The 19,568-nt window shown below is 39.0% G+C and overlaps 1 protein-coding gene across 3 annotated transcripts in view; it reads right to left on the reverse strand.

The window, feature by feature from the left end:
• Positions 1-19,568, reverse strand: part of SLC22A15 (solute carrier family 22 member 15) — a 45,387-nt gene that overhangs the window by 17,816 nt on the left and 8,003 nt on the right. For all 3 annotated transcript variants that reach the window (XM_048293918.1, XM_048293919.1, XM_048293920.1), the window contains exons 2-10: positions 14,439-14,651; positions 11,215-11,347; positions 10,003-10,167; positions 8,843-8,972; positions 6,951-7,166; positions 5,529-5,669; positions 4,704-4,789; positions 3,133-3,253; positions 2,183-2,255 (exon numbers count right to left, since the gene is read on the reverse strand). In XM_048293918.1, the coding sequence (XP_048149875.1) occupies positions 2,183-2,255; positions 3,133-3,253; positions 4,704-4,789; positions 5,529-5,669; positions 6,951-7,166; positions 8,843-8,972; positions 10,003-10,167; positions 11,215-11,347; positions 14,439-14,651 (1,278 nt within the window). The remainder of the gene's footprint in view (positions 1-2,182; positions 2,256-3,132; positions 3,254-4,703; positions 4,790-5,528; positions 5,670-6,950; positions 7,167-8,842; positions 8,973-10,002; positions 10,168-11,214; positions 11,348-14,438; positions 14,652-19,568) is intronic.

Below are 19,568 nucleotides of genomic sequence, written 5' to 3' on the forward strand. Positions count from 1 at the left end.
CCAACCACCTACTCTAAGCACAACTACAGCCACAACTAGACCAGGTTAGTCACCACTCCACACAATCAAATATCAACAAAATGCCAAGGACAGCAATTTTCCCTCCAAGTAGATTGTTCCAGGCTGCATTAAGCCTCTCAAGAACATTATTTTCCAAATTTCCTATCTAATCCCCAAGCCAAAACTTGTGATAAACATACGCTAACAATGTTGGTGAGTGTCAAAAGCCTTACAAAAGCCTTCCCTGTACTCCTCCCTTTCCTCATCCATATTGCCTTCTGTGATGAAATGGCTGACTATCAAATCAAACTGGCTGAGAAGGAACTGTCCTTAATAAATCCATGTTCAGTGATCCTAGTTACCTTCCTTGCCTTCACGTGCTTATAAACAGACTCTGGGAGGTCATGTCTCAATCTTCCCACAGACTGGATCAGAGGTTCCTGGTGCCACTATCTGATATTTAAGACACACACAGGATTAGCCTTTTTCCTCCCACAGCTACCAGTGATCCTTCACTACAATAGTTATCACAGATGAACACTTGCTTCACTATCCCGACCATTCTTATAGAATCTTATCCCATGGAATGGAAAGCTTTCAGCTCTAAGTGTTCTTGAACCTATTGCTCCTCCTACTGTTTGGTGGCCTTCTGCTTCCTCGACTGCGCTGACAGGCAGAGAGTCTTGGAGGCAAGCTTTGTCTTTCAAAACTGAAGTACAAGTATTTCAGCTAATTCCATGTCACCCACCAATGGCATGGATGCCCATCCCATTCATCAACAGGCATTTTCACTGACAGAAAGCTTTCCTTTAGCTGACAGAATTCCTATTTATGTTCCTTGCTAGTTTTAGCTTCAACTGAGCTTTGGCATTCCTGGCATCACCTCTGACAGCCTAAGCAATGTTTATACTCTTCTTCTGATGATTACCCCTGTTTTCACAGCAAAGTAGGCTTATTTTTAAAAAGGGAGAGTTTAGCAATTTGTTTCAAAAATTCACCTTGTAAAGAGCAATTCTAAGCTGAGGAAAATAACAGGCTATGATCAACTAAAAGACCAACATTTCATCTCTTATCTCAGCAGTTAACTTTTCCTATTCTTACTATTAAGATAGAGCTCCAGACAAAAGACACTGAAAATGTATTAAAATACTGGAAGGAATTGCAAAACACAAAAATAATTGATTGTTTTCTCAAATCAATGTTCATTTGTTATTTAACCAGAACTATTTTCATTTTCATGGAACCTTTTCAAACATTATGATCCAAGATTTGTGTCTCATGCAGTATCAAATCTCTGACACAATATAATGGATGCCCCAACTGCTACATAAAAGCTGCCTATTAAATCCACCTGGTAGACTGGCAGCAGTCTTGGCTTTGCCTGTTGTTCCCTAGAGGTGCTCACGCTCTCACCTGCCCAGTGCTTCATTCTGCAGATTAAAAGGCTCCCTGTGCTCACCTGCCCTTTTGCTAACCTTCTGCCTCACATGTAAGATGGCAAATGGCAGAGAGGAAAATTATCTGAGATGAAATCTGTCACATTAAAGGAATTGTCACTGGGCCTCAGCAAACAGCTGGGAAAAACTGGCACACTTTTACCTGCATACACTTAACACTCTAAGCTGAGGAAAGTAACAGTATCATCCCCACGTTTTGTTCTTCAGAATCCTTCTTTGTCTTGCCAGTGTATCAGATCTCCACATCATCTTCATTTACTGAAAGATGAACTGCTTGGCTGATATTTAATAATCCATGGATATTTAATGAAGTGCACTGTCAGTAAAACTCATTTTTTCTCAAAAATATGAGTTATTGAGCCCATATGCTTAATTTTGATGCAGTAATTCTTTTAACCGCATGGGTCTTTTGCTATCGCTTACGTAGCATTTGAAATTGGTATCACCATCTTGGTGATTTGAAATTATTGTATTTTAAGGTCCCCTAGCTAGGTCCCAAAATTCTAACTGAGCTAAAATACCTTCTAAATTAAATAATGCTGAGATTTTGTCTAATCACACAGATGATACTGCAATGCCTTTGGCCTACCATGATACTGTTAAGATAGGCAATTTATGTATCTTAGTTCATATATATCATTTATCCCAAACATTCCCATCTCTATAAGCCTCTGATGCACCAGAACCACGAAACAAAAATATACATAACAGAAGTTCAGACAAACCAATGAAGGGACAAAAGGCGCAATGATTCCACCAACACGGGAAAACATGGAGCAGGCACCCATTCCAACATTCCTATGAAAAAAACCAAAAATAATTAATCTTTTGCAAAGTGTTATTGAGCAAGGAAAAAGACTCATCAGTCATCACCCCGAGCACATTAACTGGCAAAGAAAAGTCAAATGCAACTGAAAGCATCTGAGGACAGGAATGAAACATGTTTTTGTGATTAAAATGAAGCAAAAATCCCCTTTACATTCAGAATTTTTACATACACACATAGTGAGGCAGAACAAGTGTGATTTCAATTCGTGCATCTTGCCTCTGTCTGAAACTCTGGCAGAATGTATTTATACAAATCCTATTTATCAGCAGATTTACCCACTCGTGAAAAACACCACAGTACAGTTTCACTGGTGGCTGACCATCATATGCACCCATATGGCAGAATCTTCTGTCTGCTCTGTCAGCACAAGCACAAGGTACTTTTGCCTCTAGTGAATGAAACCTTACTGTTGCTTACACACAGCCTACGAAGCATCAAGTTACTTTTACAAAGCTTACTGACCAGTCATCTTCGATGTTCCTGGTTTAGCAAGTATGATGATAGAGTTGTCTGGTTTTATAAAGCACTAATTAAAAGAAATATCAGCAGTGCTATTGTTATCCTCATTACTAGAAGGGGAGTTGTAAGCAGGCCAAGCAGCTAGAGGTCTATTTTACTGTTACATAAAAACATGGTTAGTGTGAAGAGAACACTGCAAATTTGATGGAAGAAGAAGTGAGAAGAGGATAAGGGAAGAATTCTCAGATGTAAAACTACATATAATCATTATACGTAACTGAAAAATTCAAGTTAAAAATTACAGTTAATAGAAAAAAATTAAGACAAATAAAAGATGATCATGTAAGAGAACCAGAAAAATGAAGACTTAAAATTAACTTGTGTTACCTGATGACTGTAGGATAAAGTTCTGATGTGTAGATGTAGACAATGTTAAAAGCAGCACTGATTGTCAGTTTTCCCAGCAAAGACAGAGAGTGACTATTCACCACTGCAAACACTCCAGTATCTGAGAGAGAAAATGTGACCCTTGTAATGCTTTTGAGCACTCAAATACACCTCTAATCATTTCAATCACACAACAGTATGGTGTGAAAAGGAATTTAGTGAAGAATCTAAAAGCTGAAACTACAACTCAGTATTTTCAGAGTCTACCACTACTTAGATACTAAATTAATTCTATCAGAAAGTTGAAGAAAAGTATAACAGATACATTTTCCAAAAGTTATCCCTTTTTTTTTTTTAACAAGAGTCCTGTTCACTGTCATTTCTATAGGATGACAGCATGTTTCTAACATTTTTACATTGAAAGGAAGATGCTGTAAAGAACCATACCAAATTTCCCACCCAGCTTAGTTTGTCAGAACAGCCAGTGCTTATTTGCTTGTATCAGGCAAATCGGAGCTCATGCCCAGTGAAGACAAGTGCCTCCTTCCGGCCAGTGAGCCATTCCACTTCCTAAGGCACTTCACCCTTGCCTGACTTGGGCAGTCCAGTATACAGCTGATTTCCTGGGGTCTCACAGTTCTGTCCCCTCTTTTCACATGTTAAGTTTGGAGCGAAATGCAAAAACTACTTGATGACTGGTACCAGCCAAACCAGAATATCTCCAAGTGTCCACGCTCTAGCATCTGGAATATTTCTGAAAACTTGAGTTGTACTGCTTTAAAAAAGCTTTACCTGTTAGACCCACTGCCATCTAGAGCAACTTCTGTACTCTGTCATAGATGTTTAATTTCTTGAATCACTCTTCAAGTGTTTGAAAGATTCTCTCACTTTATGAAAGGTAATATACATCCACAAATCTTACAAGCAAGGTGAATTTATCTATCTGGTCTTAAAAAGAAAAATTGCTACGTAATCTGAAAATTAACATTAGTGCATCTTTAAACAATTTGAGTTTAACTTCACATTTCTTAAAGAACCCCCCCAATTCAGAAGTTTATCAGAATGTTCTCTGAGCTGTAAGTTATGTGGTCACATTACTATTACAACAATCACACTACTCTTGAACATTACAGAGCAGTGAGGGAAAGATGGAGACTTGCCCCATCACTCAATTCTTCTGATCTTCTGACATTGATCTTCCATTTGGAGAGATACATCCAAGTCACATGGGTACTACTTACACTAAGATATCACCTGGCTAATGGAGATACCACACAAAACATCGTTCACTGCGATTACATCAGAAACACTCGAAATGAGCAACTGATGTGAACAGAAGTAAAGGGCAGAATCCAAAGGCAAAAATTCAAATCCAAACCTTTCTAATACAAGTTTTATCTAAGGTCTTAAGAAGGTTACTGCTTATTCTTTGAGTTGGCTTCTCGGGCTTCAAAAATTGAGACTCGCATGTGGTGTGAGCCTAATCTTCCAGCAACCATCAAACTCTTAGGCTGTAGGATGCTGCCTTTACCAATTGTTACCACATACTCCAGAAACGAAACAATACTTACCTTTCTTCTTAGGCAGAAACATGACAATAAGACAAGCCAATCCTCCCAGGAACAGAAACGCACTCAATGTTCGCTTCCGACCAAACCTGATACGCAAAGATAACAAAGGTTTATATTCTGCATTGGGTTTGTGCGTTGCAAAGTAATGAATCCTCTAAATTCACACTAACTCTTTATTTGCAGTTGGGAATTCTGAATACCATCTTCCACCAACACTTCCTCTCACACCGTTTTTAAACAAGCTTCTGCTGCACACTTAACAAAATGAGTGCCAACTTTATACAGCGACTGACAATTTCTAGGATTTAGAGTTGCCTCCCGCTGTGTGTGACATTTGTAAACCTCCTCAGGAGACACAGAAGAGAGGTTGGGAGGAAAAAACTGAGAGACATTGTCCAGAGTATCGTGGTTCAGGAAAAAGCTGAGTGTCTGCTCTCCTCACACAGTAGTTCACACAGGTACTGCTATTGCAGGAGACCACACACAGCTCCAGCAGAGTGAAGTCGCGTAGCTCTGTCCCAGCAGAGAGGACGGGATCACGGGGCAGCGGTGGGAAGGACGCTATCTAGTGTTAGCCTGCAGTCAGCGCAGCTTCCACCGAGCTACATCAACCCCGTCTGAGCCAGGGACATGCCTCACCATTAGATGAGCGACTGAAAACAAGTTGAACTGCTATCTGAAATAGAGATAAATCAATGGCACTTTCACATTGAAGTGGGAAGCCCCACACAACAGATATAAGCTAGGAGGTGTGATACACAGGAAACCTATCTTTGAGAAAAGTTGTAACGAAATCCTGAATGGGTTAATAAATTCCACACTTACCACTTTTGGTTAATCAAGTAAATACAGATTGGGTACGCTGGGATTTCTATCAAGCCTGACAGGGCTAAATTGGCGTAAATACTTCCACCTAAGTCACCCACATTAAGGGTAAGACCATAGTAAACCAAGCTGCACACAAACCTGCAAAAGACAGGAAAAAAAAAGTAAAATCAAAGCTGACACTGCCTGCCAAATTGAAGCACTGGTCTGGCAGAATATATGACAAACTATATTTAGTGTTCAGCAGATAGGTCTAAAATGTTTCTCTGTATGATGCTTTCTAGGCAAATAAACCATTATGTCTCAGCACAGACCCAATTCCTGACTTACTACTGAGTAAAACTTAAGACTACACTTAAGAAGAATGTGCATAAACCAGAATACAGTTAAAACACAATCACAACTGTATTATTTGACTTCAGAAATGTCTTTGTCCCTTTTGTTTTTATCAGGTTACACTTTCATCCACACTTTTTCCAATTGCGTGTAAACCAAATTTCTCAAGCAGTTCAAGTAACACTTCACCCTTCTTTTAATTTCTACACCCTGATCCAGTTTTACTCATTCTCCAACTGTTTAACTTTTCTTTTGTAACCCTATTGTCATGTTAGCCCCCATGTCAGTAAAGGCAGTTGTCTTTACAGAGAGGAAAGAAACTGGTCACTAATTCATTCTGCAGTAAATCAGCAATTCTCATTTAAGGAAGAGAACAATCAGCTATTTATTCTGTAGTAAGCATTTGGAAAAGCAACAGGAAAACAGCTCAGTGTTGTATGCTGGCAAAATAATTTTATTCTTAATACGTCTTTCCCAAATATATGCATTATAAAAGCAACTATATGAGAAGTAATGCCTGAGGACCTGCATACCATGTACCGCATAAGATTTCTTTAAAGTACCACCAAAAGACCTCAGGGCTAGCGAGGTATCTGAAAAAAACCAGGCCCTTTCGGAGTTAAATTTCTGCTAGTGACTAGAGGGAGCATCACAGGCTCCTGCTCCTCACTACACCAACTGCCAGCACTGGCAGCACTTTCTCTTAAGAAAACAAACATGCTCATTAGACAAGGTAGGCCACCCACCTGCTAATGGGCTCCTTACTCACAAAACAAGGAATAATCCATGTGACAAGATACTGACAGCACTGGGCCTAAGAGGAGGACAGTGTGACTAATCTCAGCAGCCTTGAGGGTCAGAACAGAAGAGGTAGTTCTCAACTATTTTGATACTCAAAAAGCAAGATAGAAATGCAGACACAAAACACCTCAGAACTGGACTGTAAAAACAGCTTTGTGTTAGGATCCTTTTTAGGTACGTTGCCCCTAACAATCTGTAGGACAAGCCAATTCTCAGTACCATATTCTCTCAAAGACTTAAAGAGGTCGCAGTAGCACAGCTGGGCCTACAAAGTATTTCAAGTACCAGGTGAACATCATGATCAAGGTGCGTCCCAAGAGAATCCTGTATCGGAACAGGTCCAGAAAGCTGCCAGCCTCTCTGGAGCTCCTCTCTGCTGGGAGTTTTAATGAGAAAGTGCATTTCTGCTTGCGGTTCCTCTTTGCAATGAGGTAGAGGGCATCTTCTGCCTCGTTCAGACGGCCCTGGGAATAGAGCCAGCGGGGGGACTCGGGAATGAATCTGAAACACACACACACACAGACACCTTTAGGGATTTTCTTCTCTATGAAGCTGAACTTGTCTAAAGGAATAAGGCTGAAATACACTTCAGTATAATAAAGAGTTTTTCAAACAACCCTTCAGGTATAAAATTCACTTATTGAAACAGAAGCAAAGCATGTTGAAAGGAAACATATGTCATACATAATTTAGATACCAAGAAATTACATTGAGTGCATACACATATACACACATAGCACAATATTACAAGTTATAGTATGATTAGGATCCTGTCTTTGGAGAATTCAGAATTAAGGAGGGACACATTACTACAAGTAACACAGGATGTTTTTGTAAGACCTATTTCTCATTTTCCATAAGACCAGCTTTCATTTCCCATTTTCCAGCTTTTTCCCAAATTCTCTCCCGTAGACAAGAAGGCAGAAACTCTGCAAAGGTCATGCTCCTCATGTGCAGTGTTCACTTGACAGGTCTGTAACTCCAACATTGTCTACTAAACAGATCTTCTATTACTTTCAGACTTCCAGGACTAATTTAAACTTTAGCCTTTTGCCAGAAGCTTTTTAAGATTTTTGCCTCTGATCTAAAATTATATTTTTCCTCTAAGTTTAAAAGAATGTGATTCTGTGTTTTCACCAAAGAAAAAGGCTTAGAAAGGAACGTATTTTCTTCCCCAGGATAAAAATCTGATAGTATTTTCTACATAGAGTAATTTTTAAGCAATATGGCAGGGAGGCAGTATGAAATTTGGAATTGAAAAAACCTTTTTCTTAGAGGAAATATAGGCCTCTGAGCACAGCTTTGAAGTTGCAAGCATAACTCACTTTAAAAAGTTGAACATATCAATCTGAAAGTTAATTTTTTTCCCCAAGGGTCCCAAGCACCACAAGGTTTTGAAATATCTAATGTGTCATCTCTGCCTTTGACCTCAAGAACAGCCTCAAAGACCTTTCCCTGAGTTCTGATGCTTCCTTTGAAAGGGTGTGAGGACTTTTTGAGAAGCAAAAAAAGCTTTATTCAAAGAGTTACTGAAGTGAAGTAGATACTGGAAAGGAAAAATCCTCTAGTTTAAACAGCAGCTAAAGTAGTTTCATTCTTTCAGTTACTGAGATTTAGATGTCAGGAAGTATGTAAGAAAAGAGCACACTGCGTCACAAAGCTTTCAGTGTTGAAATTGACAAACACAAAGTCCCTACTATCTTCAAAAATATCACATTTGAAAAATTAAAGGGAGCTTCCCATTTTTTTTTTTGCATGCTACCTTTAAGACTGAAAAGGCAAGCAATTTTGATGCTGTTCCTTCTGTGTGAACACAAGCATCACATTATCACAAAACCATGAAACCATTCCTGTCTCTTTTCCCACGTATTTATAGTGCCTTGGAGCACATCAGTTTAGATCATCTACATACACCAGCTGAAGAATAGGATGTGCTTCTCTCCTACTCTAGAGACTGTTCCCATCTACAGTAATACAGCACATACCGTACAATGTAGACTTACAAGCTCAAACATTGCAGCACTACTATTTGAAGAAACCACAGACCATTGGGGGAGGGGAGGGAGAGGGCTACAAGTTGAGAGAAATACCTTATTTACATAATTTCATGCCATCCTAGAAAGGCACTTGACTTAATAGTATGGTTACTCCGTTTTGTTGTTTTGGGAACAACTTACAGAGAGAGAAGAAAGACGAGTGTTCCTTCCAGGTTAACCACAACAGCCAGAGTCCTCCAGGAACGAATGAAGTACCCTAATAAAGCATACTGGGCAATTCCCACTGCAAAGAACAAGCCACCAATAGAACCTAACGTACAATTAAAAACAAAACAGAACATTATCATTTCTGTAAGAAACATTAGCAAATCCCAACACATGCGATCAGACAAGAACTAAGTCTTCATTAACAAAAATTCATTCAGCAATTCAGGCAAAGCCATGGCTCTTTGATCAAAGAATACCCTGTCCTTCACTCATGCAGAGCAGAGGTATATGTCTAATTGGAAAGATCAATAAAAGCTCAAAAAGTGCTCTTCTACATCCTCCACACCCAACAAAGCCCTGTGAACAATTAAGTCTTCTAATTCCAAATATGAGTACGTGTGTGTATGCAGCATAAGTATGCAGCTTTCTATGTGTAAACCTAAATATTACAAAACATTGAAAAACTGCTAGTTTTAGGAATATGTAGTATTCATTTGTAGATCCCATGATTTGTAAGATACCCTGTTTAAAACAGTCTCAGCACAGCACTTCTTGGGCTTTGTAAGTCAGGCCCTGGAGCTGTAGCAGTACAGGTTACACACACCATATGTGAAGGACAGGTCCAACATTAGCAACCGAAACAGTTAAGGGTGTCTGCACCTTCTAAATTCAAAGGGCAATTACTGCCTGGGACAACTTTTTTTTTTTTTTTTAACATATAAGCAAGAGTTGTCTCATCCTCCTATGATATAAAAACACTTTTGATTTCTTTTTAAGAACTGCCAGGAAGGAAAGAATTGATATTTAGCATATGAACACTTAGTTCTAGCAGAGTCCAACAGTCTGATACAGCTCAGCTGTGGCAAACTTCGGACGAGTATTTAGCTGGGTGACATTCATGGGAGATATTTCAGCTGGATCTTTGTCAGCTTGAGTGATGCAGAGATCGGAATGGCCCCACGTCATCTACTCTGCTTGTCCATGGTTCATATTAAACAAGCAGAGTTCAAAGACTGTGATCACAGGTATGCTCCAGTGGAGCTGAATTTGCAACTGCTATGGTGTTAGCTTTGTGTGCCTCAAACGGTGTGTGAGACTGAAATCTATGAATTCTGACAATAAAGGCACTTTACCTGCTAATGCCCAGTAGGCTGTACCCACACACTCATTCAGTAGAACAAAGGCTACCAGTGACATCCCACCATTCATCACCCCTACCAAGAATCGAGAAATGGCAAAGAATTCATACGAGGGTGAGAATCCGTTTGCAATGGCAAACAAGATGTCAAGAGCAAAACCTGGAAAATAAGGCAAAAAGTTTCGTTTTAGAAGGGTACCTGAAGAAGCAGAAGCATTTACTGATATCTTTACTTGATCCCCACTGGCATCTGTCCTAAGCCATCACAGTCAACAATACTATCGCAGGCAGTATTTTTTCAAAAAAAATTTAAATACACAGGGTCAATATCAAAAAAGGAGGGGACACAAAAGGAGTGGTTTTTTGATAAGCAGCTTGCAGTTTGAACCTTTAAATTCAGTTCATGGCAGACAATTTTTTTTATACACTCAGAACCATTGTCTGACTCCTGTTAAAGATGGCTTTATATTTGTCCCCGATCCAGAAGCCACAGGTTAAATATATGACCAAATATCTCTCCTCAGACAGAGAGAGATTTTCAGAGACCAGTGTATAGAAACCACAGAAGAGAAACATTGCCAGGGAACAATACATGGTGGGTTTGCACTGCACAGGAGGCCCACCTTTATGTGCTTTGAATGAAGGTTGTTCCTTAAAAGAAAAACAACAAACATAAAACATTTTTTAAACTCTACATGCTCATCCATTGACACACAACTTTATACATACACAAAACGTGCTGTTTCAAATGTTGTTTGATCCAGGGACAGTTAGAAAGCTTATGAGCTTCAAAACATTATAAGGATCAAAAATACATAAAAAATAAATCATGCAGACAGGAAAGAAAAGGTGCAACAAATTCCTGACAGGTTATACATGTAAGGACGCTGTTAAAAAACTACTAAAAATAATAATTGCAACTTGCAGAGATCCCATGAGCACAAAGTTGCATGAGTGAAAGCCTTTATGGCATGACTCACAAAGCCAGAACACTTCGTGGATATTCAAACAGTAACTGAATAGTGAAATATTAATTTCTTGTCTCAACTTACACGGCACCAGTATATTGGAATGCCAAAAAAACCAAAATCATAGCACATGATTTACAGCTGCATATCAAACTCCCAGCAGAAACTGGGCTCTTGCCACTGATCTTCAGGGACATGACACCTCCACGTCATTCATTTTGTTGAGTGGCAGTGGTTACCTGTGAGATAGACTTTCTTCCTCCCGAAGCGATCGGAGAGCTGGCCAAAGGAGATGGCTCCAACAAACACACCACTGAAGTAGAAAGAACTGGCAGCACTGACTTTGTATGATGCATTGCCAATTAAAAACCACTGGATGGAGGGGGAAGAAAAAACCAGGAATAACAAAACAACAAAAAGGCAAATTAACCAGAATCCAAACAATTCACCAACAGCTAATAGCTGGAGGGGATGATACATATTTTAAAGAAGATCAAGCTCTGCATAAATCTCCTAAGCATCATATTCAGTAAATCACCAGTCCCCACTGTTGTCTCCCAAAGTCACTGCAGGATACTAACAACTGCACAGTTCTCCCAAATCAAATGCAGTCTTTGAATCTGAAATCAAGAACAGATTCCTCACAATACTCTAATTTTTGCAGCTTTCTCCCACTTTCCCTTTTTCTGCCTTCTTTCACATAAAGCTATTAATCTAAATAGACTCAGTTCTACCTATTGATGTGTCACTGCAGTGTGTAGGCACACAGTGTGAAAAAATAGTTGTGGTTTATGTCTGAAGATAATCCTGCACATGCTCCTCTTTATGAACTGTCTTGTCCCTGAGAAATACTTTGGTAGAATTAGACAGGTTAGTCATGTTTTCTGCACACACATCTTTTTTACAGTGTACTTTGTAATTTCCAGTTCTTTTCAATTCCAAATACAAAGCTGATCTTGAAATGTTTGATTCTTACAGGCTTAACGTCTCAAGTTGAACCTCACAAAATTCTTTGTCCCTCAGAAGTGTAGAATGAAAATATGCCATGCTTTCATTGTTCAAAAGTCATTTCCTTTTGTATTCTAAACACTCCACATCTTCTGTTCTTTTTCTATTCCTCTTGCACCTTGAGATAATGTTTCCTTTTAGTGACAACCAACTCTTCTTCCTGTACTGGTAAGCTGGTGATTATGTCATTATCCCTGCAATAACACTCTAATCTTCTCTTCATAATCTCCTCTTCCGCTACCAAAATCCCATTAAATATCCTTTCTAGCAAAGCTTATATTATTTCAAAGCTCAGTTATAAACTACCTCATCAGGAGAACACAGCGATGCAATTAAACCTCACAAAGATTAGGATGCTAACAAAACATCATTCATAAGCTCCAAGAAAATAACTTGCTTACTTTCTAAAACTGCTTCATTTTGAATTGTTACTTTAACAGGGAGGTGGTTACTAATACAGTAGGAAATGCACCCCTAAAGCACCAAAACTGACAAAATTCAACTGAAACCAACATGACAGAAGCTTTTGAAGCTTCTGCAGACTTTAAAAACAATTCTCAGAAAAATACATTTGTAAAATAATTGCATATGAGATTAATTTTATCCTGAAATAACACGGTCAGTTTGTTTTAGAACTGCTACAAGAATCATGCCCTAACTTTTGGTATAAAAATTTAAAAAGCTGGCAGCATGAAAATTGTTGACATGAGATGCTTTCTGAATCATTCAGGGATTAAGGGATAATTTGGTTGCAAAGCAAAATTTGTTCTGAAAATTTATCTCAACATCTAAGCCCTTTAGAGAGCTCAAGGCTTTTCTCTTCTACATAAAAACATACTGCATTTATGCTTATTCACAAATCAAGCTTTTTACATCAGAATATTTTTCAGTGTAAATTCGTAATGGTTACGTTATCAGTGATGCCACAAGGTTAAGCACTGACACGTCCTCCTCAAATGTAGGAAAAAACTTCTTTACAATCACTCATGAAATCAGATTAATAACGAATTAGTGGTGAAATATTCCCCAAATATATATGCTCTCTCTCAAAATCTTGTTGTGCTTAGCACATAACTTCCAAATATACCAAATATTCAGCTAACAAATTAATGAAAGCTGTATTTTAATAGAGGGAAACAAAAGACATAAGAAGATTTTATTCAAATGGGCCTTTACTAAAACACATGCTAAAGAATTAGAAAGCAGAATCTACACAAGTTGCCTTGGGTTTGGGGGTTTTGGCTTGTTTTGGTTGGGGAGATTTTTTAGGTTTTTTTATTGCTCATGCAGGTTTTGTTCTTTACCTGCATTTCTTACTTATGCAACCAAAAAGTATAAAAATCTGTACAAAACCTATCTCATATGCTAGGGTCTACAAGCATGTCTGACTTGTCAAGTTTAAGAGAGTAAAAGATTCTTGGATAAGTTAAAAAAAACAAAAAAGAAAAACCCCAGAGAAAATTCAAAAACCTGACTGAATTTTAAATAATGCTTAAGAAATCCACCATCCATTAAAATTTTAATTTAAATGGTATCATAAGTACTCATCCTCTTTATTGCCAGAATACGAAGCAATGCCTTTTGTACACAATGGCTTGGTACTATTCCAAAGCTGGCCATTTTTATTAATACGGTCCTAACCAATAAAGCGCTTCACAGGAGTAATTTGGATAGCAGTAATACCTCTGGACAATAGCCACAAACTATCAAGTGGTACTACACTTGACTCCACAGTTCAGCTCTACATTCAGGCCTTGTAACCAGGGCTGTTGTACAGAACAATTTGACATTAACAGATACTGACAGCCCCAGGAAGGGCAGGTGCTACACACATCAACACAGAGTCTGGAATCATTCCTGTAGAGACTGTGGCTAGATCATGAGAGAAATTGCTTAAAACACACAGAGGCTGTGCCAACGAAGCTAAAGCTTGTTTTGGAATAGAATGTGAGGGAGCTGCTTTGTCCACCTGACTCCCCACTGCCAATGTTCTCATACGTGGAGTTGCAAAGACTGCAGGAGCCACTTCCTCCAGTGCTTGCTAACTCCATGATGGATGCAGTACATGCACTGGAGCTCAGCAGGGGAATTTCAAGAGGTGCCCAGAAAAAGCTCAGGGTCCATAAAGCATTTTAAACGTATTAGTAAAATGAATGCCATGATTCCAGCTCAAATGTGGAACCAGGCTGCAGGATGCAGTATGTAACTTCCACACAGAAAAGGTGGAAAGTTTCGGAGCACAATGCTGGTCAAGATCTGCACAGCTATATAAAGCTAGCTTTTGTTGCCAGTAAAGACATGAGCACATTACCTGTTCTCTAACTGGAGGTAGCACGTGTTTCATTTGCTAATCAAAACATGCATTAGTATGCAAGACAAAAGCAGTACAACGAGTCCCCCAGAACCACCTCAGTAAGATTTACACACGAGGCTGCAAAACACATTTCAGACTTACCTCAGAGACTATGGATGTGAAGCTGCTGCCAAAGTGTACGTGCTTGCGCACCTCACTGCCATTGGCAATCAGAAGCCATTCCCCAAAAGCTCTCTGCTCGCTCACTGAACGGTTGCCATGGCTCTGATTAGCTGAGAGCTCTTGGAGATCCCAGTGGTAGGGAGGAGTTGCACCCACCAACGCAATGAGGATGGCTTCAGTGGCCACATAGAGCTGGCATGAAAGACAAAAAACATCACTGCTCAACTTACATCCAAGCAATGTCTCCTCCACTGGATCAAATTAGTATTAAAAATATTCCTATTTTTATATTTGCCTTCTACCACTACGAGATGTCTTGCATAGCCCCTGTCTTATCAAACAGCACACACTGAAGAACCACAGCTTTAACAAAGTGGTTCTTGCACGTTTTATGTGTTGGATATTTGAGAGAAGTTCCCCTACTGACACCTTTCACTCAGTCAGAGGGCCCCAAACTCCCACCCACAGCAGGTACAGATCCTGGATGGAGGAAGAGTCATTAGAAGTCCTGAGGAGGAAAAAACCCCTATTCTTTAATGCAAGTACATTACTCTTATATCCTCTCCTTCCACCTGTGTTGTTCACTTCCCTCTAATTTGGTATTTGGAATAGATCTCCCCATGGTTTCATACCTAATCTTTCCCAGTTTTAACAAAATTCCTTGCTGGCTGTCTATCTTCTGTGGACCTGTTTTACTCTCAGAAGAGACAACCATGTGAACACACATATGCATTTTTTATATACCTACACATTTACAGATACACACAAGGTCTAAATAGTGATCAACAGCACCTTTTGTGTAGGAAAGAATAAATAAAACTGCTGGAAACCCAGACAGTTCAAGCCTGGTGTAGAGCTGGGTTACTGCTGCTTGCTCAGAAGAACATTCATAGGTCACATTACAGCTACAGTTTAAAATCTGGTGGTTTGAGACCTGTTTGAACATAGAAGTGGCACAAATTCTGCAACAGAAGACGGATCATTAAGTCTTCAGAGAGACGAAAGGAGTTGCTAGTAACAACACTACACACTCTTCAAATAAAACTGCTTCGTCTCAAGCCCTCACTGAGGAACTGTAACACGGCACAATGGTTCTTGACAAAACAAACAAACAAAAAAAACCACCCTTCCTCCATAAAAAACCCTCATTCCAACCCTCTCCATTCCATAAACCCTACTTAGGCACCGCCTGAACAGTCCCTGCTCTGCTCCCAGCAACTCCTCCCCATGTTCTTGGGAAGAATGTATCCACAAGAAGTGTGTTCTCTTTGAAGGCTGCTACACAAATAATTGCCAAAACTGGGAGGACCATAGGTACAAAAAAAGCAGCCTGAGGACCTCTAAATTCTGACAGAAGCAACACCAGATAATACTGCTCTGTTCTGTACAACAGCTGAGCAGCTGGAGTTACACGCAGATCTAAATGAGAATTATTATTAAACTGAAACAGAGCCCCCCTGAAAAGCATTTTTCCCCATCAGCCCCTTTTTGTATTCTACATGAGAAACTGCTACTTTAGTAACAGCAGGTAGATAAATATTTTTTTTAAATAATTCTTCTTCCATTTTCCATTAAAATTATCAAATATCAGAAGAAATTGGGAAAAAAACAGTTAACTGCTATTTATTTAAGCTAAAGAACAACTTCTAAATCAACAACAATGAAAAGTAAAAGAACTCATCTGGGAAAGAAGGCAAGGACTAAATCACATGGGAAAAGAGGTTTTAAAAAGCTGAGCGGCCATGTTGCTAGGGATATGTGGATACGGTACTCTCAAGAACAGCTTGAAATTACTGAGAAATGAGAATTACAGGTCATGATGTGTGGTGCATCCCTCCTCTGACTCGCTCAGACACTTATGTGTCAGGACTAAGGGAAAACATCCTTGCTTTTGTCTTGTGAAATAATAAACATACTTTTGAAGTAGATCAGGAAATGAAGTCCTCAAGGCACTTGGTTTAAAGAAGGAAAACGTAACACTTTTCATTTTTACTCTAGGTGAAACCCATTCTAGCTACAGAAAACTGAATAGAAAAATAAGCGATTGCAGGCACATGAAGAAACACTACAGGGCTTTTTTCGATTAAAAAAACCAACAATCAGCCTTAAGCATCCTAGTGGCTGCAGCAACCAAGGATATCACAAAGATAGAAATACTTTCAACTGGTTTGTGCAATCAGCAAACCATATGAAGATGGAGACGTGTTTTGATGTTATCAAATAGTACTGTTCTATACTCAAGTTCACTAAGTCACTGCTGACACAAAATTCTCCTTCCTAGTAAACACCTGCCTTGTATTTTGGGTAAGAGATACAGTAAACCCTATTAATTTCATTGTGGAAACAAACCAAAGCCCACAAAACACCCCCAAAAATTCATTTACAATTCTGAAGGTCAGAAATAGTTTCTAGATGTGATCTTAAAAACATGATGAAGGAAACTTTAGGCTTAATTACAAAATAAAGTTTTCATTTAAGTAAGAGTTGTGCTAATGAATCTGAAGATTCCTCCTTTAAGAATTCTAAATGCTTGCACTTAACAGTAACATAGTTGTGCAGACTGGTGAACAACACAAAACACTAACAAATCAAATAGAAATGTTATATAACAGCTGTATAAAATATAAAATGGCTACATTATATGCACTGCGGCAAACAAAGCCCTTCATTTTTCATTTGTTCTGTAACCCAAGTCAAGCCAAATATATGTCATTTAGTCTATAGTTCCTATTCATAGAACATTTTAATTGGCTCTATATGGATGTTAACAGTTCCCTACCAAATTCCCTACACTGATCTGTATTAATCAAGATGAATACCAAGCACATGGGGACAAGGCACCCACTCACAGTCACTGATGATGCGATGCTTAGAGTTCTGTTAGTTGAGGTTTCTCCTGTTTGTTAAAATTCTCTTTAGGTTAAAATTTTATAGTCTGCCTAAATTAGAAGACTGTGGTGTTAGGGAATTTATTAAAAGGCAATGCCCTAATAACCTGTGAACTTTCACATTCCCCGTTAAGTAGAAGGGATTTTAGTTAGCCAGTCAAAGCTATTTCACTAACTGATTTTGAAATTAACTTAAAATTATTATTAATAGAAGTGGCTGACATGTCTTGACCAGCTTTCCTGATGTTCGTTTTCATAATAAATTATATGCAAGAAAGATGTAGAATCTCTAATAAGACTAGCAAGGAAGGGGGAGAATGAATTTAAAGCTTCACTTGTGTATAGTGAAAACGAACACAAAAATAATTTAAGAAAGTCTTTTAGTGCTCATAATTTACCCATTATGAAGCACAAATGAAAAAACAAAAGCAAGACTTCAATTCTAGGAAGAGGAGCTTTCAACGTTTTTAGTCAGCTCATCAGCAATTCCCAACTAGCCTGGTCATTCTAGACAAGTATCAGCTGAAGCATTCACTGCTGAACAAAAAAATGAGTAAGACAGTAACTTCTGACCTTTGGAATACAGAAACATTAAAACTGCACCCTGAGGAAAGACAAATTAAGGAAGAACAATGAATGACCTTGCTCTGGCCTTTGATAAAGACACGGTTACAGTTCAGGATTAGAGTAATTTCTTCTGAACCCATGACAAACAGCTGAAAAGCTGGAGGGCAACCTAATTTCTGAAAATCTGATGATCTCATCTGCTCCAAGTCATTTCTAAAGGGTGATATGGCTTTAAATTCACATTATTTTTTCTCCTCAATAACTCCTATGTAGAAAAGCCCTAAAATGTCTTCTTACTGCAAAATTATTATTTGCTGCTGACAACATATTCCTCTACGAAACTATTCTTCCCTTCTTGGTGGCATGGTAAGAGAACACCATAAGAGAGAAGGAAAGGCTGTCATAGTTAAAGCAAAGAACCCCCATGTGCAGAAGAACATCACATCTCAGTTACTTACCAAGCCCAGACCCAGTCTGAGAGGGAATATTTCCCATGAAGAATGGAACCATTGTTGGTTATTACCTGTGACTTATCAATGACAGAGCAGACAGAGATTTTGAAAGAATTTAGGGTTTCTGCAGAGCACAGAGAAAACCTACACAGTTTAGAGTTTTTCAGCCTGAAATTGCTGGCCTCCAGAATCCACAGCAAAAAGGCCAAAGTCTGTCCAAAACCTTACATAACTTCATTCTAGAAATTCTTTAACATCTACAATGAAGACAAACTCTGCACAGCAGATGCCAACTCTTAGAGCCTCCCCTCCTACAGGTTTGTGGAAAATATCCCTCTAGCTTCCCCTTCGTGTTCCAAATATCCAAACATACACCTCTCAGCTCTGTTTCACACTCAGTGTTATTTTGGTGGGCAGTGGCAGCAGCAAGGATTTGTTGCTCCTGCTCAGCCTGGCAGAAGCATGTGCCCATTAGTCAGGTGACTGCTGCCATACACAGACAAGGGCTGCTTTACTTTCCAGGGGCAAACACTGGCATCTGAAGAGCAAATACCTTCATTGCACAAGCTTTCTGCAACAGCAGTCCAAGTGACTCAGTCAGAGGTACACATCTCTGTCTGACAGAGCCAAGGGAACACAGCACCCTCACTCACATCACAGGTCGACAGGCCTCTGAACACGAACAATGAAGCTGGAAGTGTTATTTTTCTGCCTTTAAAAACACAAGGCAAAAAGAGAGCTCACAGACAGATAAGCTAGAGAAACAAGGCAACACATATGAACCAAAATTACAAAAAACACTATTAACACTACCTCTGCTTCAATAGGAATATTCAAGGAAGTCAAACTACATTCATGTGCAATCAAGCGCCAAGGCTCTGCAGTCAAATACCAGCTATATGGTTTCACCAATATCACATCGAAAGTGCCACTCCCCTCTTCCTATGAGGAAAAGGACTTACAACAGGACAAAGTAAGGAAGCGCTGTAAGGTCCTATTCCAATTTATGTATTCAATGCAAAGCAGCCCAGGATTGGACTGTCTCAATGGCATTATAGGATAACAGGAAAAAAAAAGTCAGCAACTGCTGGCAAAAAGAAAGCAGGAACTGTGGGCTGACAAGTATCATGGTTTAGTCCTGTTTCCACAAGCATGATTATTCTTTTGTCTACATTTCATGTTTGACCCTCTTTCTTTCCATA

The sequence above is a fragment of the Corvus hawaiiensis genome, chromosome 2, assembly GCF_020740725.1.
Source record: "Corvus hawaiiensis isolate bCorHaw1 chromosome 2, bCorHaw1.pri.cur, whole genome shotgun sequence".
Taxonomy (NCBI): domain Eukaryota; kingdom Metazoa; phylum Chordata; class Aves; order Passeriformes; family Corvidae; genus Corvus; species Corvus hawaiiensis.